Raw genomic sequence first — 26005 nt, forward strand, 5'->3', positions numbered from 1 at the left:
GCTTCCCTGGTGGCACAGTCGTTGAGAGTCCGCCTGCCAATTCAGGGGACACGGGTTCGTGCCCTGGTCAGGGAAGATCCCACGTGTTGTGGAGTGGCTGGGCCTGTGAGCCATGGCCACTGAGCCTGCGTGTCCAGAGCCTGTGCTCCGCAACGGGAGAGGCCACAACAGTGAGAGGCCCGCGTACCGGAAACAAAATAAAAATTTTTTAAAAAAAGAGAGAAAACAACACAAAAGGATGATAAGTGATAAAATGGTACTAACAAAATTCTTACTAAAGAATTACCAGAAGACTATGAGGTACATGTGACACTTCTTAATGACAGCTGCTTTTGCTGCTTCCAGTTTGTGGGCAGTTTTGAAAATATAGTGCTTTTATTTTGAAAGATTGCTTTAAAATGCACAGATGCCTATGAAATAGGTGTTGTATAATGTAGCATAAAAAATGTCCTTTGTCAGGTGGCTTCACTCCATACTACACAGGGCCTGCGAGTGTCTGTATCTCCTTCTGTCAATCAAGAGAAAGATAGTCTAGATAAGATGGTGGAGAGACTTGAACTGGGAGGGAGGGAGGCCTGGGTTCCTCTATTTACCTGACTGGTGATCAGCCATGTAACCTTTACTTCTCGAAGTTTCCTCATTTCTAAAAAGGGGTAACAGCCTTGGTTCTGAGGCTCCAAGTCACAGGAGAGAACACTTAAAAATGTGAGATCTGTGTATAAGTGTGAGGATATATAATTTGGCTCAAAGAGTTAGGTGCTGCTATGTATAAGACACTGGTGTCCATGGTTAAGAATTTACATATTTTTAGGTGATCTCAGGAGTTACTCAAACAAATGTTCAAATGTGCTGGATTTAGACGAAATGTAGCTGGGCCTAAAATAAGTCTAATTGCGAACAAGAAAGAACATGAATAAAAATATAAATACCATGTGATACACTAGTAGGATGGAATGGACATCTAATTCAATCATTTTATTCTGTAATATCTATAGCATACAGTGTAGACAACTGAACAGAAACCTAAGAAAGGAAAACCAGCCTAACCAAGGTCACTTATTAATGGCAGGCAAATGAACTGGTTAGAAGCTAAGTTCTTCTAAAAACTATGTTGATTAATAATACTATCTCATCTTAAGGAAAAGAAGTAGTTTTCACCCCATTCATCCTCATCAGAGGCACAGACTGAATTCTAGAAAGATGAAGTGACTTGGCTAAGGTCATGAGGATGATCACAGTGAGAATCCAGGTTTTCTGGCTCCCAAGAGATGCTCTTTCCCATCACCACAGTGCCTACCTCTTTTTCAGGGTCCTGATACCATTGCTGTCACATGTAAGGAAATTTTACTAGGGTACTCTACAAAACATTTTCTTTACTTTTAAAAAAATTAAGTTATTTATTTATTTATTTATTTATTTATTTTTGGCTGTGTTGGGTCTTTGTTGCTTCGTGCTGGCTTTCTCTAGTTGTGGCAAGCGGGGGCTACTCTTCGTTGTGGTGCACGGGCTTCTCATTTTGGTGGCTTCTCTTGTTGTGGAGAATGGGCTCTAGGCACAGGCTTCAGTAGTTGTGGCATACAGGCTCAGCAGTTGTGGCTCATGGGCTCAGTAGCTGTGGCTCGCAGGCCCTAGATCACAGGCTCAGTAGTTGTGGCACACAGGCTTAGTTGCCCTGCAGCATGTGGGATCTTCCTGGACCAGGGCTTGAACCCATGTCCCCTGCACTGGCAGGCAGATTCCTAACCACTGTGCCAGCAGGGAAGCCCCATTTTCTTTACTTTTTACCTACCACTTATGTAGGTACCCCCAACCTTTCTTTTTTTGAGACAGTGTACCTCTCTGAGAGGGGGGATTTGATGGAAGATGGTTCAAAATTGCACTAAAACTGAAAAAAAAGCATTAAGACTTCTGTATGAGGAGGTGGGGAGGGAGGGGGGAGGAGGAAAGATTGATGTTCCATCATGCTCCATCCCCAAGGTTCTTAAGCCATTTTAGGAGGGCATTGATTCTTCATTTAGTGGCCCCAACATGCCCAATGTCCCTCAGATGTGCTCTCTTAATATAGTAGAGCTCTGCAAATGTCAGATGAAAAACTGTTAGCTTTGAAGTTCAGTGATTGTAAACATCCAATTGGTGTGACCCCTATTCAAAAACACATCAGTGCTCCATTTATAAAATGGTTATTTTAGTGGTTCTTCAGCAAGATATTACTTAGATCAATCAACCAATATATCTTTAAGTTTACTCTAAGTTTACTCACCTGGAGTGTACACCTCCACAATTATTAATATAAAAGAGACTAAATAGTATGACACGATTGATTAAAAAAAGCACATGGAAGAGAGATCAAATTTTAAGCTAACACTTCTACTTTATGGTTGAAATACGAACCATGACAGAACCGCTTCTCAAACCATGAAAGAAAAGCGCTAAGATAAATTTTTAGACAATTATGGGACATCCTGATGTGAAATGGTGAAAAGAAAAAGAAAGGACATAATCTAGTGGGAGGAGGGTAGTAGAATCAGAAATAGGACCAGCTACACAAAAGTCTCTGTAACTTTAGGGATGCCACTGAATCTCCATGTTCTTTCAGCTCTCTTCACTAGTAAAATGGGAGTTATGAAATGTGCCCTACCTAGCTCACAAAAAAGTGAGGTCAAAATGAGGGGACATGTGTGAAATTATGTTGGAATTTAGTGTTACTAATGCAGATTATTTTATAAACTCTATACAACTGGAGAAAAGCCTGGATACTGTAACATACAAAGAGAAATTATTTCTAAAGAAAACTATTTGCCAAAGAGGGAAAAATCTGTTAAAACAATTTGAAAGCTACTTCTCAACAAGACGATGATGTTTGGAAGCATTTCTATAATCTCTGTAAACATTAAATTCTTTGACAAAATGTGTGTCACTTTGGTCTTGGGCATTCCTTGATCAACCAGTTAAAACCAGTCTTATAGGTTTCCTCCCTTATATTTAAGCTTTATTCATGTTATAATAAAATAAACTCTGAAAGAGAATCAACATTCTTGTAGCTTTTTAAATTTTTAAAAGTATTTCCATGTTTTCTTAGAAAAGTTATGTATAAGATTTTTTCAACATTTTTCATCAGAATCTCTTTGAAGCTAATTTAGGCCCCTACTGTGTAGTTTAGGAGGATTTGGGGAGGGAAACTTGTTTCTACATGTAATAGATATATATGTATCAATAAATTTTGAATCACGTTATAGAACCCACATGCACAAATTTAACCCTTCCTTAATAGATGAGATCTTAATTTCTTTTTACACTGTGTTTGTGATTTTATTCTTTTTTTTTTTAAATCGCACCTTACTGGGACATTTATTTTTTCAAAATAATGAGACTGGTAACGCCTACATTCTGCAGACTGCAAACACATATCCTACGATTACGGTATTTTCCATTGGCGTAATGCTTTACGTTTTTCCAAAAAAAGTCTTTCACACAAAGGACCTCCCAACAGCGTGAGGCAGGCTAGAACGCATCCACTGAAATTGCTAGGAGCCAGCCAGAACACAGGAGTTTGGTTCCCAGGTCAGGGCTGTTCCTGATAAATGGCACTTTCTCTCTCTCTGGGTCAGTGTTGAATATTCCAAACCAAAATGTCCTTAGAGGACAGGGAGAAATTTTGCACCATTCAATATGGAGCTCTAAGCTTTGATGGGGGAGAGAGCCGGGGGTGGGGGGGGAGGGGTGATGGAGAAGACCCTTGTACTTGGGGATCAGGTTCAAGAACACATGGGCGCCTGGTGCTCTTACCGTCCAGGTGGCGGACTTGGCGGTGCTGGACTGCTGGAAGGACACGTCAAAGCTGTGTGGGCCCGGGTAGTCGGTGTTGGAGGGGATGGCGGGCGAAGGCGAGAGGGCGTCGAAAGTGGAGCTGGGCTGTGCGTAGGGCGAGGGCGCCGTGACGCTGTTCTGAGCGTGGTCTGTGTTGTAGGGACTGGTGGACGAGGAGCCGTTCTGGATCTGCTGGTCCATGCTGTTCAGGAGCCCCAGGTTCGTGTACTGTGGCTGCGGGACACCCAGAAACCCCCCACGTTAGCCATTTAAGCTGCAGATCCTTGCTGCCAAAAAGGTATCATTTGGTGAGTGCCTTCTACAGAGTTCCACCTCACGTCTGCAACACTTCGCACTCAAGGGAAAATGACCGATTTGTCATGCATAGCTCGAAAACACCAAGAGAAACCCCAGGCGTGTGTATGTTTTGTAATGACCTGCACAGTTCGCACAGCTTCACGGGCAACCTTTGGAGACTGCGGTCTCCCCGAGAGCATTTGAAAGTGGCTCATTCCCAAACTGGGCAAGAAGTGCCAGTACTCTGTAGCTGCTTATGAATTCTTTAAAATAAATGAATACTGACTGCTATTTTTTTTCTTCTTCTTCTTCTGTCCTGGTATTCAGAATGAAAAAGACCACTGGATAGATATGTTCTAGAGGAGACTTAAGCATCAAATTGTTTACTGAGAAAAATCAGTTGTCCTCCAAATTTCCTTTTAGTCATCATTCTAACTTCTCTCTCAGGGTACCGACTTGCCCCCAGGGACTGGATTCCTGAAGACTGGAGGGAAATGAGTAGCAGGGATAGGGAGAGGCAACTATATATTTTAAAAGGTTACATGCTAGCAGACCATCTAAACAGCCTAATTTTTCATCTGTTTTTTTCATTTTCTTTGTGGCAGTTTACTATTTTCTAAAGTAGAACATGTGTAAGAGAAATATCATCTAGTTATGATTAAAATTCTATGTTTGAAAAAATTCAGAAGTCCATTAATTCATATAGCTTCTCTGCCAGGTGTTTTATTTCTTCTAGGAAAACCAGCACCAAGTAGGTATTCAATAAGATGTTTATGGGAAGAATGATTTAACTTCTCATTTCATCGGCAAAAAATCTTTACTGTATTACTATCAGAGAGGGGAGGTGATTTGCTCAAGCATCAGCTAATAAGCAAAGAGTAGGGATTTTGAAACCAAATCTTCCGATTCCAAGTCCAGGGCCCTGCCACCACCATCACACCCGTCAGCCTGATAAGATAATTCAAGTCATTCCTGAGTCAAATTGGACACATTTCCAGAAGGGGCCACCAGCCTGTGTACCATTTTCCCTTTGTGAAATCTTCTGACACGTGGAAACCTCACTGTTTCTTCAAGTTAGCAACAGGAAAACAAATCAAAAGCAAAAAGAAGAAGGCAGTCCTGTGGGTACATATTTTATAAAGGAAATGAGGAGTCTGGCTCTTCAACTGAAATATAACAGAGTCCCAGATTAAGTCAAACTACAGAGAAGAACAAACTCACAAAGAAATGGATGCTTGAAAACAATTTTAATTCAACTTTAAGTGTAAGAAAGTGATTTTACTAAACTTTAAGTATTTCACACGGGGAGGAGAAAGGACTCTGCCATTCCATTCAGTCCAGAAAGCATCTGTCTAAATGTTAACGGTTGCATGCCCATTCCATTACACGTATGCATTCGCATTCCACTGCCGGATGCCATGTCCCCATTTGCTCTTCAAATAACTATTAATCTCTTTACACTTATCCCCCTGCTGACAAGAGCAGCTGTTAGTCTCGCCTTCCCTCCCCTCTGACTTCCACAGCTCCTAGGCCTGTCCTCCATCTTTAGCTTCCCCTCTTGACAGGTGAGGCAAACTGCAGGTGAGACAGCTGTGAGAGAGAAAACTAAAACCTGAGGCCCGGATGAAGGCGTCCACACCCCTGACTGAATGAAAACTCTTAGGTGTCCAAGCCTGCGGCAACAGCCTAGAAAGGGGATTGAAATTATTATTTGTGTTCAAGTTAAGGGTCAGTATACAAAGCACTCCTGAGCGTCCTGTAGGAATCAGATAATGCTCCCAGAGGCACGTGCTTCCCTAGAGCAGTACAATTAGGGAGGTAGCTGCCCCTGACAAAAGGGACAAAGAAATTCGCCAAGCACTTTCTCACAGGCAGTAAAAAGCCTGTTGGGCCAACCCTTTCCTCCTCCTTCTAGCTACACAGAATGGAACTTCAGCTAATTGTGCGCTTGGAGGAGAACAAAGAAACATGGCCCTTTGAATTTTTTTTCCAATAAATGTAAAGAGAAAAGTTTGGGGACCCAGCTTTAAAAGCCAGTGAGTAAACACTCAGTGCTTCTTGAAGGACATAATAGAAATGGAAACTCCATTTACCTCAGGGGTACAAAGACGACGTCCCTGGGACAGCAGTGAGACTGAACATATTGGATGGCACCAAAGAAGCAGAAACTCTATTTAAAGCCATTTATAGGTGTTGATGGCTATGTTTTTACATGCCATAATTTTTAATCCCAAAAAGTTAGGGTGAAATATTTTACTTCACAATAGGATTTGCTTCCAGTGCTGACGCCTCAATTTATATAATGTAAAACTAGATTTCTCAGGTTTGGGCAAAGAGCTGCTGACTATTCAAGATAAAAATGCGAAAAAATATTTCATTTTAAGCTTTCCTCAAATTTTACTTTAAAGAAACAAAAGCTAAGTAGTATACTCAATTGTCTTTAAAAAAAAAAAGCATACAACCAACACTAACTTTGAATTAACTAGCCTGAAACACACAGCAACAAACCCACCAAAGTAAGAACTGTATGATTAGAAATCTACTTGCGGACTTTCCATGACCTTATTAAAAATTTGTATCATAAACCTGCCATAGGAATTAGTACTTTTGAAGTTAATTTTAAAAACATTTAGTTGACAACGACCAAAAAAGTTTCTTATTTGCTTATTTCTTAGATTTGAAGAGAGTGGACATGTGGACAAAGTACAATTAGAGGCAGAGGGCAGACCAGCATAGCCAAGAAGAACAAGTGTTAGGTTGGTAGGACCAGCAAAATAATTCACAGAGCCCATTGCAAAATGAAAACACAGGGCCTCTGTTCATAAATTACTAAGTTTCATAATGGTGACAGCAGAACATTAAACAAAGCACAGGACCCTTTCATGACTGCACACTTTGCAGCCTATGAAGCTAGCTCTGTGCCAGGTTAATGTGAATAATATTTATTTCTTCTTTTCCACCAAAGTGAAGCTGGTGGGATGAAGGAAGCCGTACCTGTACTCTTTGTTTACTTCAGTAATTCCATAAACACAGAAGGGAGAAATTTGTGTTATGCTGGAATGCTACTGAGATGCCTATTTATTTTTTTTTTTAATTTTTATTTTTATTTTTATTTTTTTTTGCGGTATGTGGGCCTCTCACTGTTGTGGCCTCTCCCGTTGCGGAGCACAGGCTCCGGACGCGCAGGCTCAACGGCCATGGCTCACGGGCCCAGCCGCTCCGCGGCATGTGGGATCTTCCCAGACCGGGGCACGAACCCGTGTCCCCTGCATCGGCAGGCGGACTCTCAACCACTGCGCCACCAGGGAAGCCCTGAGATGCCTATTTATGATGACAAGTAAAATAGTCTCCGAAGTTAGAACATGACACTCGTATGAGTACCAAAAAGTGCCCTGAGAAGAACTCTGTGGGGTCCTCCGTGTCCCATGTGTTTCTTATGCAACAAAAGCTATTAGAACATTTGAAATGTAATAGGAAGTAGATTATCCCTTTCTAATAACAAGGTATCTTCATGTTCGAATAACCTTAACATACTCTATAGGGACTCAGTGAATGAATGAACAGTGTTGTATATCTACCCTATCACGTCTGAAAGAGGAGACAGTTTTTTCTCCACAACATATAAAAGGTGAAAATGAACAAGATTTCCCTGATATCTATTATAAGCCTGATAAAGTAAAACAGTGGATTTCCTTTGAATTCGAACAGATGCTTCATTTCCTATAAAATAACTTTGAAATAGAAGACACTGCCTGGACCCTAGAAAATTACCAACATCTGTAGCTGAAATGTATTCAGCTTCATCACAAACTAGCTGATCTGCCCACAGAAAGGATAAAACACGCCTTGGTCACAGAAACTTCATATACTCTGGGTAATCACAGAACACCCTGGGGGGTGTTCTAAAACATGGAGCTGGTATGGCAAGTGTAGGGATACCCAGGGGCTGAATCTCAAACTGCCTGCTTTCACCATTAGGAAAGAGCAAGTATAACTACCATTCCCAAATATAGAAAGAGGGTTTCCTTGTTGTTTGTTTTTCTCCTCCCGTAAGTAAGTTCTTTGGCATACCCATAGTCATCTACAGACTGATTTATTTCTTCAGTTTTGATGATTAGAATTAAAATGGCAATAAAGAATAGAGATTTCTCCTGACTGGTCGTTGTTTTAAAAGCGTACTATATAAATGCAGTTTCTTTAGTTTCATTTTGTTTTTCCTTCCTGGATTACATTGTTTAATGATCTTAAATTCTGAATATATTGTGGGCCTGAGTTTTCTTCTCATCACCTCAGCAATAATGTATATCAGTAGATATCACTGTAAACAAAACTTAATATTGAATTCATATTGAATATAAACCTGGGTTTATACCTACTTAAAGTTGACTCTGTAATTACTTTCCTGTAAAATAATTTAACATCAAAAAAGAATTCCAATCAAGTCATATGACCAGTACAATGAAACAGACACATAGATATAATTTGCATTTCTGAAAATCTCTCTCTTCCAATGTATCTGTGTAAGAGAAATTTTATAAGTTCTTTTTCTCGCCTTTCCTAGATATTACTATCTGTAATAGCTAATTTGTGGCAATGATAGTCAATAATATATGGCAAGAGATTAATAAAAAATGGGAATGCAGACCATATCAGGCATAGGAGAGGTTACTTTGGAAACATATAATCAATTTATTTACCTCAATTCAAATGGATCCTTGTCACAGGAAACAATAACTTGCCCAAATTTCATTTGAAAAAAATTATATTTATAGTCCTTGACTGACTGTTAGAGGAGGCTAGGGAATTAAACATTCTTCAGTGCTCCTTTTATTTGTGAATGGACTCTAGTAATGCAGAAGAACTCTGAACTTAGACTTGGGTAACATGGGGTTTAAGGCCCAACACTGCCACTAATTTGGCATCTACCCCTGGGCAACGTACTTAAACAACCTGGACCTTAGTTTCCTATAAAGTAAAATCTGTATAAAATTGAGGAGATTGAATCTGATGATCAAACATAAATGGTGCACCAGTTCTAACATTTTTCTAGGGATGATCATTCTCATCTACAATACCATGTAAAAATAATGTCATGAGATTGCTTTCAAAAAATGAGATAACTTTTTTTTTTCTTCATACAGATTTGCCAGACCAAACTTACAAATCCAAATTATTTCAGGCAGCATATATAGTTTCCTCAGCTAATATAACCTTTCACCTCAGCCTTCATAGAGGAGCTTTCTGAACACTCTAAAGCCCCTCCTGGGAAAAGAAAACAGCTTTCTTCATGACCCTGGCTTTGCAAAGCATCCATTGGATTATGCTCTAGCAGACAGTACTACATTTTTATCCCCAAATATTGGCAGAATAGTGACTTTTAAACAAGCACTGCCTGAGGGAGAAATGCTTGTCATTTTTTAGTCTTCTACCACCTGCCTCACCTCAAAGAATGATGGTTTGTTTTATGCTAGAATTAAACACAATTGATTGAATGTGCTTCATTTGAGGTCAAGAAGATATTTGTATTCTAATGTTAAATTAAAGCACCATCTTTTCACCTTAAGAATGTATTTAGCATCACGTTTTTCTCAAAACCAGGTTTTGTTAGATATAAAATATTTCACTTCTTTTGTCTTCCAAATGATCCTAGAAAGTGAGTGGAGGTAAAATATACTCATACCTTATAACGAACAAAATGTAAAAATAAAGCATTAAAACCCACAAACCTAGAAAAACAGCCTGCAAAGAGCTTACTAGAATGTGTTAGGCTCTGACCCAAAGTGTCAAGATTCCTCTGAGGTCCAAGATTCCATAATTTAGGAGAGAGCTCCCTAAAAGCTCCAGCCAAGGATGACAAGGGCAGGTGAGACAAATAAATACAAAGTTGGCTAATCAGGTAGACAACAGTGTCAACAAATATTAGCCATACTACTTGAAAAGTTAGGAAGTGTGAAACGTAGAGAAGCTAGAACTCAATCCAAATTTAGCTAAATTACACTGTGTAGAGCTCAATTAAGGAAAAATAAACTTTAAATTCTATGATTTCATTAAGTACTCCCTTTCAGTAATAATGACAAATAAATAAAATTATAATCAAGAACATCTCAATGCTAAAAAAAATCTGACATCACCATTACATACCAAGGAAGCATTGGGCTTAGCAGAAAGGTATAATTTTAATATTCAGTAATTCTTGATCAAAATAATAGGGAAATGTATACAGAGTTTCAGTCTCTTTAAAGTGAACCAGGAGTTATTTATTAAAGTTGGGTCAAAAATGTGTTTGAGGAAAGTTTCAATCTATAACAATCCCCGTCTTAATAGATTTTTAAGCAGATATGGTAATGATAAGAGAAGAAACTACACAGTAATGGAGATCTTTAGTGATGGGTTATACCATCTATATGGAAAGCATACCATGGTAAATTTAGAACTCATCAATAATGCTTTGCTGGTTTTTAAAGTAAGTTTAAAATATTTAAACATAACTTTGATAATGTATCTGTCTAAATTATATCAGAAATTATGACTTAAAACACTGGGGTGATTAAATGTGATTAATGTTTTATCACAGGAGGTAGTTTTGCTCACCGTGATATGAAACTGAAGACATGTCAATTTCAATAAAATAATGGTGACAATCAAGATTAAAAAAGTCTGAACCTTATTTAGCATCTACATTTTAATCCTCTGGGAGAAGAATCTTAGCTATTACTACTACTACTATCACACCTCCTCCTCTGCTACTACCACTAAGTTCTCTCTGAGCCTTACTATGTTCCTCATAGTGCTTAAGTGCTGTGCACATATTTACTCATTTAATTCTCATGAGTTAAGTGGAATTATTAGCCTAAGTTTTATACATATTTTACAGATGAGGAAACTGAAGCTCCACAAGATTAAGTGCTCAGGGTAGTAAGTGACAGAGCTCAGATGTGAAACCAGTAAATCTGTCTTGAGATTTACCCACTTTCTTAAGTATCCTTCACTCGGAGTCACTCAGATTTCTGCTTGGAATATTTATGTAAGAGTTACATTCCCAGAGATAAACCCACGCACGTATGGTCAACTAATCTATGACAAAGGAGGCAAGGATATACAATGGAGAAAAGACAGCCTCTTCAATAACTGGTGATGGGAAACTGGACAGCTACATGTAAAAGAATGAAATTACAACACTCCCAAACACCATACACAAAAATAAACTCAAAATGGATTAAAGAATTAAATGTAAGATGGGATGCTATAAAACTCTTAGAGGAAAACATAGGAAGAACTCTCTTTGACATAAATCACAGCAAGATCTTTTTTGACCCACCTCCTAGAGTAATGGAAATAAAAATAAAAATAAACAAATGGGACCTAATGAAACTTAAAAGCTTTTGCACAGCAAAGGAAACTATAAACAAGATGAAAAGACAACCCTCACAAAGGGAGAAAATATTTGCAAGAGAATCAACAGACAAAGGATTAATCTCCAAAATATATAAACAGCTCATGCAGCTCAACAACAAAGAAACAAACAACCAAATCAAAAAATAGGCAGAAGACCTCAATAGACATTTCTCCAAAGAGGACATACAGATGGCCAAGAGGCACATGAAAAGCTGCTCAACATCACTAATTATTAGAGAAATGCAAATCAAAACTACAGTGAGGTATCACCTCACACCTGTCAGAATGGTCATCATCAAAAGTCTACAAACAATAAATGTCTGGAGAGGGTGTGGAGAAAAGGGAACCCTCTTGCTCTGTTGGTGGGAATGTAAATTGATACAGCCACTATGGAGAACAGTATGTAGGTTCCTTAAAAGACTAAAACTAGAATTACCATATGACCCAGCAATTCCACTACTGGGCATATACCAGAGAAAAAACCATAATTCAAAAAACACATGCACCCCCAATGTTCATTGTGGCACTATTTACAATAACCAGGACATGGAAGCAACCTAAGTGTCCATCAGCAGACGAATGGATAAAGAAGAAGTGGGTACATATATACAATGGAATATAACTCAGCCATAAAAAGGAATGAAATTGGGTCATTTGTAGAGGATGTGATGGACCTAGAGGACTGTCATACAGAATGAAGTAATTCAGAAGAGAAAAACAATTATCGTATGTTAATGCATATATGTGGAATCTAGAAAAATGGTAAATATGAACCGGTGTGCAAGGTAGAAATAGAGACATAGATGTAGAGAACAAATGTATGGACACCAATGGGAGAAAGCGGGGGTGTTGTGTGTGGGGGGGCGGGTGTGTGTTGGGTGGTGGTGTGATGAATTGGGAGATTGGATTGACATATATACACTAATATGTATAAAAATGGATAACTAATAAGAACATGCTGTATTAAAAAAAATAAAATAAAATTCAAAAGAAAAAGATAAATGAGTTACACTCAATGAAAATGTACTTATTTTATATCTAAGAAAATATTTTCCACTCATTAAAGACAGATATAAAACTTTAGCCATTCTTTTGGAGACCCAGCTCCTTGGACCTAACACCAGAAACTCCCTGAAGATCTGATCATGTCACCCTCCATGGCTTGAACACATTGAGCAGGTTTCTAATCTCTTAGAACACAAGCCTCAAATCTCTAAACTGCCCTACACCATACTATTTGAAACCGTCCTCTTTGCTCACTAAAGAAAAGCATTCCTCAGTTTTTCAAAGGCAAACTTTTTCAGTCCTCAAGCCTTTTGCACCTGCAGGCTGATTTCCCAACTCATCTTTCAGTTTTAGCTTCAATGTCCATTTCCAAGTCCAAAGCCTTCCTGGAGGACCCAGATAGGTATTCTTTGTTTCACATGGTCAGGGCACAGTAACTTTCCCCTTTGTATCACATAATTATAATTGAAAATTAATTATCTGTATAAGTACATTTCAATGTTAGTCTTCTCTGCTAAACAATTATGAGAGATGATATCTGTTTAGTTGCTGAGTATCATATCTGGAACCATGGCTGGGACATAGTAGGTGTTCAGCAAATATTAAAGAATAAACGCAAAACATTTCAAAATAAAAATCACCTTTGGAAATGTATATTTTATTCTAACAACTATAACCCAAACAAGTATTGCTTTTTTACTCTGAAGTAAGTCTGTCTCCAAATCAGAGTCACCTCTTTACATACTACTACCCTTGAATTGTTGACAGTGCATCTCCAAATAATCTCAGTGACCCTTACTTTGTGTTTTGATTTGTTCTGGTAGGTGGGAATTGTGCTTTTAGCTTCAGCTGTTATGGGAACTAGTAGCAGAATAGCCAGTCCTGTCACTCACAAGGCCATGAGTAATACTTGGTAGTTCACACCTAGTTGGGAAGTTTATTAATGAGCTTCTACTTCCTTGAAACAAACACATACACATTTTTGTGCAAGGCAGTGTTTCTTACCTGATATTCTAGATTTTGTTTCTCATGCATCTAAGTCAGCAATAAGAATACAAATCTTTGTGGTCATATAATGATTTACTTCCTGTGGACAGAGAAACCACCCAGACACAAGCCTCGAGTAAGATGTTAGTTTCTGATAGAAAGGCCACAAAATTGGTCCCTCCCTCTCTAATTTCCATGATTTTCTGCCCAGTTAGCTAGAATTCAGTTTAGAATAATGCCATAATTAAGGGCTTGCAAAAGTATGTTTTGAGGAACTGAGATTGTAGTTTATCAGACTTACAAAACATTTCTTGTAAATGGTCTAAATTCATGACTTCATTTCCCAGACTTTATCACACACACACACACACACACACACACACACACACACACGTTGAAACACTAGCCTTTATTTGCAAATGGAAAACTAAAACATGCAATAAGGACTATACTACTCAATCTTACTATTCTGTACATATTCAAATGAGGAACACTGTTTTTTAAGTTCTAATTTGCTTTTGCTTGTCAAGTTCTTTGCTGATTGCTACACTTTTCATTTTATTTGAGATAAAGTTTTCAGTGACTTACTATCTTTTGTAATTAGACATGGTGACTTATGTAACATTGAAGTGTTCCTTTAAGATTCACTTTTAACTTCAAAGTAAAACCAAAGTTTCCAGCTATGCCAAAGACATGCCTTACTTTGAAAAGACACTCATCTATTCATTTCATTCTATTTACCCCATTATGAAAGTAACAATCAATCAATCAGTTTAATAATTACAACAGCTCATTAGTGTCTTATTTGGACAGAAAAAAAAAAAAAACCTGAGGCACCACGTTTAAGAACAAAATGACTTAAAGTTTTCTCAGGCATCCTTTAGTAATAACACCATAGAAAATAAAATGTGAAAGTGTTTGCAAATCATCAAGCTTATTCACCCAGAGCAAACCACACACATCCCTGGTGATGATTGAGAGACATCAGGAGACAAAATGAATGAAGGGAATGGTGTGGAAGCAAGTAAACACATTTAAAAAGTGACTGCAAAGCAAGATAAAAATCTAATCGGTTCCGTTTTGTAGAAAAATCAAACACATTCTCTGTCCTCCTGGGTAATCAATTAAGTGAAAGCAGTACACTTTACACTGTTTACATCTGTTAGAGAACAATCATTCCTTACTCAGTAAACTGCCCTGTCTTTCAAAAGCTTTCTTACCACTTGAAGTATAATGGAAATAAATATCTGGACTCATAAAAAAAAAAAAAAAAGACTTACAAGATGTCAGAGAAAACCATATGATTCAGAACATCCAGGTGGAGACCAGGCTTGTACAGTGTGTGCAATTGCTTTGCATTCTGCACAGATCAGTTACCAACAGCCATTTCTGTAGGTATTTATGCCATATTTTTATCTGAAGATAACCCTCCAAGCAGCAGCAACAAACGCATGCTTCCGTCACATTCAGGAACATTATTTGGTGACCCCAGGGAGGATACAGAGATAAATACCACATATCCTCTTCCCTCCAACAGTTTCCAGTCCAGAGACTGGGAGAGCAATGAGGGAGGAACAGAGAAGTACAAAGAGTTCAGAGGAAGTCGGGTGATTCTGAATGGGGGGGCGGTGGAATCTGAGACATTTTTAAGAGTGAAGCAGGCCCCTAGCAAGGCTTTAAAAACTGGAAAGGATCTGACCTGAAGGTAAATATTTGAGGGGTAGAGTTGGTGTATAGAGAGAAGGCAGGAAAAGTAACTTCTCTGAATTCTCACTATTCTGATTTTCAGGCTTTCAAGCACTTTGGGATTATCTACTGAAATAATTTCCCAGGCCTAAGGCTTATTATGGGCTTTCTACTTTATCCAGTGTTACCATTTCTCTCTGTGTAGATCTTGTGGAGTCCTCAACTTTAGTCTGGTGACAGAGTCTCAAATGGTCTATTTAAAAGTAATCAAGCCATTCCCAAAACATCTGATGTTGCCCTTTGAGAGAGTAATGGTTTTCCTTTTAATTCTGATTCCATCAATAGAGTGACACTAATCCAGACTGATTTGAGTAAACAGGGCATATTCCCCATTGTCTCTGTGATCTGAGAAAGAATGAACTTGAGAAAGATCGCTGCCTGGATTGGAAATGGCCCCTTTGGGTGTTTTGCGCAAGCTTAAAAGGAAAAAGAAAATGCCTGTACAAAGTTCTTTCCAAGGCAAGCTCACTTTGGGGGTGGTAATGCTCATAGGGGTATTATACTAAACTGCACCTATTAGTGGCTTTAGCAGCAATAAGAAAGTAGAACTATTTCTTTTGTAGTGTTTCCAGAAGAGCTGATGAGAGTGTTTCATAAATTTCCGCCCCTGGCAACACACCACAGCTTGACTCAAAATTCCCTCTTTCAGCTTTTATAAGGAAATCTTTTTTTTTTTTTTGTCCCATTTAAGAAACACAGACAACATGCAATTCAGATCACAAGTTTTGCATAAGATATCAGTTTACACTCTACACACATCCACTGACATTCCAAAAATGTTTTATTGTTGCCAGTTATTCCCTTAGCTAGAATCAACATGTGCTTTATCTTAACACTAGTTACTGAATTTTACATTGACAGGTAAATACTATCTGGGGAAGCTATCTCAGAATTTACAGGATGGTTCAATTTTACTATGTCTTTGGAAAAGAGACTGAAACAGAATAAAGTCAGTCATTATTTCAAACATGAAATAAATTTAGAAAGAAGAACTTTCTAAGACTTTTTTCTGCAGAAAATGGAAAGGAATGCTTTGGGGATAGGATAGGGGTGCTACAATATCAGACCCAATAAAAAAAAATCAAGTGTGGGGAAGCATAAAGTACTGTTTCTGAAAAGACTTTACAGACATTTCAGGTAACTAATTTTTTCTGCAAAGGAGGTTGTATAGCAAAAGGGTCATCTGTGGAACTTCACTACTTCCCCTAATATTTGCAGAGTTAAAGGCAGAACAAAACACATTTCAACAAAATTCACTTTGTGTTAGAAGAGGATTAAGTTTGGTAAGGACGAGAAAGGAAAGAGATACAATCTTGGACATCCCCTCATTTATCATAGAGCATCGTTCTCCTTCCTACCCACTCCCTTTGCCTTTAAATCAAGTGACTGAGTTACCTTCCCCAAGAACCTACCCTTGCCTACCCCACCATTATCTTTCAAATTGCCTACATTTTCTTCCTGGGTGAAATGGATGAAGGAGATTGTGGAAGGTGATGATATGAAGAGAAGTAAAGACATACCTTCCCCCAATATTTCTGTTCAAATCTTAAATGAAAATGTATATCCTTGTCCAAAGTGAAATTTGACAAATTTATGGCAAAGATTTTTAAACTTGTGATACCAGGATCTTGATTTTGTATCGTTATTGTTTTGGGGTAAATTTGGGGGGTTGTTTCTTAAATGATACATTCATATTTAGGTCTGCTCTATTATTTCCCAGTTGGGATTCTCATCTTGAACAAAAGTCATACTTGGCATACTGTGTCACATTTAGCTCCAGGATCACCCTCTACTTTTAGAGCAGTGATCAGGGAAGAGAGCTTTCTCATCCTGATTCTAAGATGACTATTTAATAAGTATAGTTAATCCTAATTAACATAGAAAATCAGTCTAGAGTTTGTTCCTAGCTTTGATTACTTTAAGAATGTAATTACCAAGTCCCTGTAAGAGTGAGACACCTTATCTATCTCTATAGAGGTCTAAGGAATGGGAACAGGATACAATTAACTTTGCCCAGACCAAGCAATCATTTGGACTAATTTTTCTCCCTTCTTGCAGGATGACACTTGTCACTCCTAGAGCATGTAGAAAAAGTTTTGAATCTCGAATTCTGAACACTGCCCATGCTTTCAGAATATTCATGGGTTCTAGCTCTTAGTGAGATAAAAGCCCTTGTCATCTTTATTTGCTGCTTCTTATAAAAGCTTTCCATTTTGACATACATATTAAATATAGATCACAGTTTAAATCAACATTCTCTTTTCAAGTCAATATAGCATGCTCTTTCATTTGGTCCTGTGCAGTTATTCTTTGTATTTTTATTAATTTTCTACCTTCTACCCAGAATGACCTTCCTTCCTCTCCCTGTGGCTAAATTCTAGTTCTCAAACTATGTGAAATATTACCTTCGTCATGAGCAGGTTTGACCCATTTCGCTGTCTTTGAGAGCCTTTGGTGTCTCTTACCACATTCTGTTTTAAACTGGAGTCACTTATGAATACCTTATGTACACACTAGGATTGTGAATTCTCAGAGGCTAGTGGCTTGCAACTTACTTATTTCTGCTTTCCTTCCAGTGCCTGGCACAAGCACCATGACTGCACTTAACTAGCTCTCAATAAGTGTTGAGTTGTAAGGAAATGCTCCTTTTTGTAAAGGAAATAATCTAAATGATTTGTGGCTGGGATATCAAAGACACCGTATCTAGTTTATAACCAAATATATACTACTTTTTTATTTTTGGGTGGGGAGTGGGGAGATATAATAAAATAAACAGTGGGTCTTTACTTACAGGATGACCATACATGTTATCTTCTAAGTGGAATACTTTTGGGTACTATTAATAATTACACTTAAATAACAGGAGTAAATAGGGACAAACCAAGACCAATAGTTCCCAACTTCTCTATGGCAGGAACCATAGCTATTAAAGAGACCTACGGGCAGGGAAAACACAAGTTTCATGAGACTTTAGAAACAATCCATTTCTACCCTTTCAAAAGGTTCCAGAGAAATGATGGATATTCTTACAAAATGAGCACCCAATGTGCAATTCAGAGAAATGCATTTTTATACTTCTAGGCAGCCTTGAACAAAGCCATTTATCCCCACCAAGTGCACCTTAGTGCAGCCCCAATTACACCATTCCTTTGTTTAAAACCTTTCCATGGTTTATCATTGCCACTATATTAAATGTGTTATGGTGCTCCGTGAGCCACTCTACCTTGTAATTCTACCTTTACTTTCTAATTCTTTCATACTTTCAGTTCCATCAGAACTATCTGATATTTCTGAGTACCCCAGTATTCACCCTACTTCTGTGCCTCTGCTGATGCTTGTTTCTTCACCTGAAGTCCCCCTTCCCTCATTTATTTCTAAAACTTAGCAAGTTCTACTTGTCCTTCCAAGTGAATCTGCATCACACATATACATGTAGACTTTTGTGATCCTCCTGCTTTGAGATACTCTCTTTCTCTTTGATCCTTTATATTATCTCGCTCACATTTCTCATATGACACTTAAGATCTCTCCTGTATTAATTATAACTGTATGTATTCATTCCCCCCATGAACTGTAACTTATCAGTGTAGGAACCCTTTCTTAGTCATTTTTGTATCCTATGTACCATCTTATATATAACTGATGCTCAGTTAACATTTATTTACAAAGAGTAAGTCTATAGTCCTTTTTCTAACCTAAGTTTCTCTTCCTCAATACTACTCCTCATGAATATTAACAAATTTCAACTTAAAGGTATAAGTGAAAATTATAAAATGTCTATAGAGATAACACATTAATAAGCCACAGGTCCCTATTCTCTTGTGCCTCCAAATTGTGTTCTTAAGAGAAGATCTGGAATAAGATTTATAGCTCAACTCTTGTATCAACTGTTTTACCTTGACATTTCAATCCATTCTCTTCCAGAACCAAAATCCACAACCCTACTGGATATCCTTCACAGGTAACTCATTCCCTAAACTGACACTGAACAATGATGCTGTATCAGTCGTCTGACTTTTTGCTCATCGTATATTTAAATGAAAATTCTCAGTCCATTGGACTTGGAAAATCTTTCATTTTCAAGACAGTAAGATGTTTATGGAAATAACCAAGTCATTTTTCACTGAGGTGTCTTTTGGGTATCTGTGTTCGCTCTTCCTTATTTACTGACATAAAACAATTAGAAGTTTAAAATGTATTCAACAGAGGAAAAGTTTAATTTCACACTGTTACTGTGAAGGGAGGATTTTTATCCATTCCTCTCTATCTCACAAGCACAAGTCCTTCCCAATGTAATTACATGCACCTCAAAGAAAGCTTGGGTACACTGTGGTAACATAGTTCTCAACTGTTTGACCCATATATTTCCTTGATAAACATAAAATCTCATGACCTCAAATATATACTCCCTCCCTTAATAGGAAGAACATAGAATCTAAATTCTGTAATTGGGGTGGTGGTGGTGGTGGTGGTGGGATGAACTGGGAGATTGGGTTTGACATATATACACTAATATGTATAAAATAGATAACTAATAAGAACCTGCTGTATAAAAAATACAATAAAGTTCAAAACATTTTTTCAAAGTGGTAAAAATAAAATACATGAAACAATTGATAAAATAAAAAGAAACCAAATTCTGTATATGTTTATTGTCTAAGAAAATTTTAACAAACTTTGTATTCAGAAAATATATATGGTGTGATGAAAGAACAACCAATATTTTTTTGATTACTATAGTTAACCAGCCATTCATTCATACTTCCTACTGTACACTCCACACCCCCGTTGAGGATCACTGCTCTTCTAGAAAACAAAACAAACCAAACATGCTTTTTCCTTATCTAGGTAAAGGATAAGTGATTTATTATCACCACTCATTTTTCCAATAACAGTGAAGGAAAGTATGATCTATGATCTGTGATCTAAGATCTCTTTCTCCCAGTCCCCTCTGGGCTTGCGGGCAACCAATTGTAAAACAAGTAGTGCAATCTAAGACCACAGCATGGAGTGAGGAACGTAACCTGGCTGACACCCGAATTAAGTCTGCTGCTTCTGCTTCTTACCTACTGTGATTTTGCCTATGGTGCTAAGTATCTCAGAGGTGCAACTTGGGAAAGCTAAAAAGAATACATTTATTAACTATAAAGAGAAAAACCACTCCCATGGGAAAAAATGTGAGTCAGCCTTTGGAAACAGTATTAGAACATGAAAGACTATTTTCCTTGCCAATGCAGGCCCAGAGGTCAATTAATTGGCAATGACCTGAACACTCAGAGTTTATACTGCTGCCTCAGCACTTTTCTTCTTACTCTCAACTAGATTTGCATGCCAGTTCTTTACGGAAACTTCTTTTTGGAGCACTTATCATGAATCACAGTGGCCCTTTTTAGAGTGTATTTCTGTCTAAAGAGAAAAAGTTAAGTAAACAGGGACTCATTTTTATATCTATAGCTCTCTCAACTACAAAAAGAGAAATCATTAACCTTGATTTGTAAAATGAGGTGATTCATTATATGAGTTGAAGTCATGAATGTTGTAACCCATTCACCAAAGTACCTTTCCATCTTCATACAGAAGCCCAGATGGGGATTTTTAATAAAATGTCATTCTTCTAAGGAGGAGTTTGAGGGCTCTCAAATACTCTCTCCCTCTCTCTCTCTCTCTCTCTCTCTCTCTCTCTCTGTCTCTTTGTCTATCTGTCACACACACACACACACACACACAGCCTAGGTTTTCTGGCAAGAAAATGGAACTAAAACTTAATCTATGAACCATTTCCTTTCTTTAGTGCCTCGCTCTCCAAGTATGAGACCAATCCCAGAGGCTGTATCATTCCAGCCTGGCGCACTGGAAAGGTGCTTGCTTGAGGCCTCTTCATTGCAACCCAAGGGTGGAAACTTAAGCCCTGCCTGTTATATCCTGCTCGCCTTCCCCTCCCTTCCGGGCCCTTTCCTGTTCAGTAACAGCTTTCCCAAATTCAGCTCTGCTTGGGGGGAAAGAACTGGAAAATTGTGGAAAGGGGGAAAGGGGAGGAACAGTGTTCATATATCGTTTTTGAGTTACCAATCCAAAGAATTTGCTAGCAAATTAAATTAAAAAATTATTTGAAGTCAGAGAACAGGTTATGGCTTTCAAATAATTTTCACTCTCACGGGGAGTGACATGCCTTTTTATTCTTAATCTGACCATTTTTTAACAATTCTTATGTGATAATCATAAATGGCTGATTCCATATTGACATTTATTAATAAATGTTACCAGAAGGTGAATGCTAAAGCATTATAACTTGTGTATGAAATTTCTGGATTCTCAGGGCCCTGTGGTCCCAGGCATTTCATATACCTACATGTAGAACTGCATTTATACAAAGGGCTAGTTATTAAAAGATAACCCTATGCAGAAAAGAAAACCGGTCTAAGCAATAGAACGGAAATGAAGCCATGAAGATAATGCATATTACACACACTAGCAGACAGATATAAAAATCATGACAGAAATACACGAAATGACACAGGAGGGTAGAGAAATGTCGCCATGTTTCTTCATCAGTAGCCTCTATGTACATTAGCAGCATTTCAAGAGAAAACAGACAGCTACTGCCTCTTGATTACATATCCCTTAAAGTTTTGAAAAACACCGACGCATGTAAAGGTATTTTCTTTCACTGTGAGTATGCCGTACTCTCACATACAGCCTAACTCTTTTACCTCCATAAAAGGCAGTCATTCCTACAAATACCTTCTCATCACAGTATTCATGCAATGTTTTTCCTTTTATGAGAAATAATCATTCCTTTCCACTTTACGTCAACTTCATACTTTTCTTACAGTTACTTCTAAATCAACTTTTGCTTCTACCTTTTTTTACTTACACACACAGAGATCCCAGCCTGTTTATAAATGACTGCACGTGAAATATCTCATGAACACAAAGTCAGATATGATATGACCGACAGATCTTTTTTTTTAATGATCAAAACTGGACAACATTGAATCAAATAGAAACAAGATAATCATAGAAGTTACCTCCATTTTTTTTTTAAAAAAATATTGCTTAGTAACATTTTAAGCTAACTTTCAATATTAAAGCAAAAACAAGAAACTCAAGTTTCTCCACTGAGGACAAGCAAGGCTACTTGAATGTTTTAAAGGAAAATAGGCATTTCCTTTTCCTTCTTTAGATAACTCGATATTTCCCCTGCTATATTTACATAGTTCAGGTGTCTAGACAATAGTGTGGTCAATATGTGATAGCGCTGGCCTTGCTTTGTTGTCTGTTGGGGACGCTTCCTTGTGCTGTCTGTCCGAGTACTATACACTTTGTTTTGATTTTTAAGGAGCTCTATTTGAGTACTACAGTCTACTTTTCCAAGCATTCACCTGCAAACAGTTTCATCTGAAACACTGAACTAGCTCTCTCCACACTGCATTATCCCCCTCATCTGATTAGTGTCAACACAGCTGCCCTATTCTGAGGAATGTAAACTAATATTGTTGTTAGACCTCCCTCAACCTTAGGAAACTTCCTCAAAGCCTTACAGTCTCTTTAGGATTTTTTTTCTTATCCCTTCAGAGATTTAAATCCCTGAGACAAACGTGTTGAGGAGAGATGAGGGAGGCAAACATCAATTCCTTAAATAAAATCCTATATGCTATAATATACATTTACATGTATGCATGTATAAATATTTAATAATGCATTGCTCCAAAATAACTTTGTCAGCATACAGTGAAAGTCGAAGTCAATCACCAGACAATAGGGACTTGAGTGAAGTCCCCTGAGGATTTAGGTGGGTCTCTGGATTGACAGAATTCAAAATGAAGATGGCTTAAAAAAATCCCACCTGATTACTTAAAAAAAAAAAAGCATCATTTGCTTTTAGGATGAAGTTTGAAGATAGAACTGAGAACTTAACTGAGTTGAGACACAATCAACTAATCTGTCTTACTGATACATGAATACCCAACAGAGGAGTCAGTTCAGTGTATCTGGCAGAATGTGATCTGCTCTCTCAGTCTGTTCTTATACAAAGTGATTTTATAAACTCCTGAATATTGGGCTTCCTCAAATACATAACATCACCCAGAAATTTTTCTTTTCCCTTTTGTCCTACTGTTTCATCTTTTACTTAAAAAAAAAATCTTACAGTCTCCACAGAAAATATTAACCAAGAAAAGAGATTCCTATACACAGTTTGCAAAAACATTACATTGGGTGACCAAGAACCACCAATATGTAAGCTTTTATTTAAAAAATAGAAATGAAATAGCATCTCTAAATGGAGTGCTAAAATCTAAAAGCCTTACCTCACTAAATTGAGCCTGGGCATTGTTTTCCAGGTACAACATGTTAGCTGTAAGATTGATCAATGCCGCTGTCCTCTCTTCTGGCTCCAGGATTTTGCCAACCCCCCACCCCCTCTGAGACCCTTACAGTAGGAATCAACTAAGAAGATAACAGACCTCAAGTCCCTCTCTGTCTTTCTCTCTCTGTACATAATTCTAGGTTCCCTAATATATACCCAACTATAGGCATGAGGGGGCGGGACTCTTCTCTTTACCTGTCCAATCCATCAACTTCCACCTGGACTCCTCCACTCCAATGGAGTGAGGCCTCTCCCATCTCATTAAGTAGTTAGAATTCCTTATCACCAATCTTTAAAAGAAAAAGAAAGAAAGAGAGGGGAAAAAAAAAAACAGGAGAGAGACAGGTAAAACTTTCCCTTGTCTCTTTCATAAGAAAGTACACTCTTTCCTGAAAACAAAATCTCTCCAAACAAACTACAAACCGTACCACCACCAGGACTTACAGAAGACACTTCAGAAAGTTGTTTTACACTTTGCATCTGAAAAGTAAAACTTCAAGGGAAAGCTTTTGAAAGTTTTGTTTCGTTGTTTTCACTTTTTAAACCTAGATGTGGAGTTTCAAGAATGATTACACAGTTAGAAATTTGGGGAAAACCTGCTTATATGTCCTTAATATAAAAATTAAAATCCACTGCCTGACAGGCGAAGGGTTTTCAACTTCTTCTCCCAAGAGAAACGCCAGTGGTTTCATGCAAAGCTATGCTAACATAAGCCACTTGATCGTCCAGAGCATGTTTCAATAACAATTTAAACCATTGGTCCCGTTAACTTGTAAAAACAAACAAACATCCACATTATGTACAGGAAATAGAAATCCTGGGGAAAGTGCCCATTTTTTAAAAACCCTTTAAAAAAAAAAACCTGATTCTTTCTATCGTATTTCTTGAAACACAGAATCAATACAATAGCTAATCTATTTGAATATTTATCTTCTCTACCATATCTAGTTTTTATTGATGCTCAAAGATAATATTTTTATAAACAGGTAATTACTAATAAAAATAATAAATCTTGAAGTCTGAAAGACCAGTTAGCTTTTACCTTAAAAATATATTTACATAAATACATGACAACATTCATGTAGAATCTGGCCTTTCTTACCATGATTTAGTGAAGTTGAAATGCACACTGATGGTTATTGTGCGATCCACTAAAATATGCTCATTGCTGTCGAGTATTCTACATAATTCAGTTAGATTTATATCTAAACGTCACTCTTCTCCCCACATTTGGGAAGACAAATTCCCTGTCCTGCGTGAAAGTTATAACTGGAAAAGATATCTGTACAGTGAGTTAATATTTAGATTTATTCTAAAATTTAGACGAAAATTAGAAGACAGAATATGTTAGTATATAAACTTTAAAAATAAAGTGTGCAAATACATTCATGACCTTGCATTTGCCTCCTCTTTACTTCACTTTTTACATCCATAAAATGCATGCACATAAAGGATAATATGATCATGGGGTGATATTTATTTAGCCCCTAAGTTACTGGTAAGAATGTTTCTTTTTCTGCAAAAATTTTTCAGTAATATCATTTGATCTCAAGTGTCCAAGAATATGAAAACACTAATGCTACAAATTTATATCAGACAAAATGTTCATCTCTTCACTGAAATATTGGAAAGATGACCTCTTACTACCTGTAATTAACCAAATAAGCTGTAGCTACAAGGCAAAAAAAAAAAAAAAAAAAAAAGAGAGACAGAGAGAGAGAGAAAGAAAGTAAAAAAGAAATGACTTGAAAAATGCAATTTCATTATTTGTTCCATGAATTTAAATTATACACCCACTGACAGCTTCTGAGTCAATAGTAGAAAGCAGTTAGCTGTTTCCTTAAAGCTGTGCTTAGTTAAGTGGTTCAAAACCTTGGATGACCCTGAGAATCATCCAGGGTGCTTTTTAAAAACAGATTTCTTGACCTGGCCCCGTATCTACTGAATAAGACTCTCCAGGGATACAACCCCTACATCTGTATTTTCTACAGCCCAGTAGGAAGTTCTGAATGAGTCAGGTTTGGAAAATAATCTGGAGTAAATGCCATTAGCACAACTGCCCAGAAAGTCATTATTGGATTCTTTCTTACACGAATAGAGTAGTGTAACCACTTGAACCCCTAAATCTAAGGTCCACAATTTCAGATGTTGATGATATTCTATCAAATGTAAACAAATTTCATCTTTCGCAAAGTCAAAAGATTCCCAGCAGAATGTGATGGATTAAAAAGATCAAATTCCTTCTATCTACCACCTTAGCCTTCAGCACATGCCAGTCAGACTATGATCTCTATCTACATAACTACCAAAATCTAAAATGCGTGTATCTTACATGTAAGATATGATAAATCTGCTGAGGCTACATGTGTGTTTTGGCTACCTGAGGGGAAGGAACACTGG

General features: G+C 37.5%; 1 protein-coding gene across 10 annotated transcripts in view; it reads right to left on the reverse strand.

Moving 5' to 3' along the window:
• TP63 (tumor protein p63) overlaps positions 1 to 26005 on the reverse strand; it is a gene marked incomplete at both ends in the record, with an annotated part of 244135 nt that overhangs the window by 73736 nt on the left and 144394 nt on the right. For 5 of the 10 annotated variants that reach the window (XM_079704358.1, XM_079704359.1, XM_079704356.1 and 2 more), the window contains one exon: positions 3787 to 4041. In XM_079704358.1, the coding sequence (XP_079560484.1) occupies positions 3787 to 4041 (255 nt within the window). Of the gene's footprint in view, positions 1 to 3786; positions 4042 to 23546; positions 23604 to 26005 lie in introns of those variants that run through there. The other 5 variants (XM_079704361.1, XM_079704357.1, XM_079704365.1 and 2 more) reach the window with 3 other exon arrangements.

The sequence above is a fragment of the Hyperoodon ampullatus genome (genome assembly GCF_949752795.1).
Source record: "Hyperoodon ampullatus genome assembly, chromosome: 5".
NCBI classification, from domain to species: Eukaryota; Metazoa; Chordata; class Mammalia; order Artiodactyla; family Ziphiidae; genus Hyperoodon; species Hyperoodon ampullatus.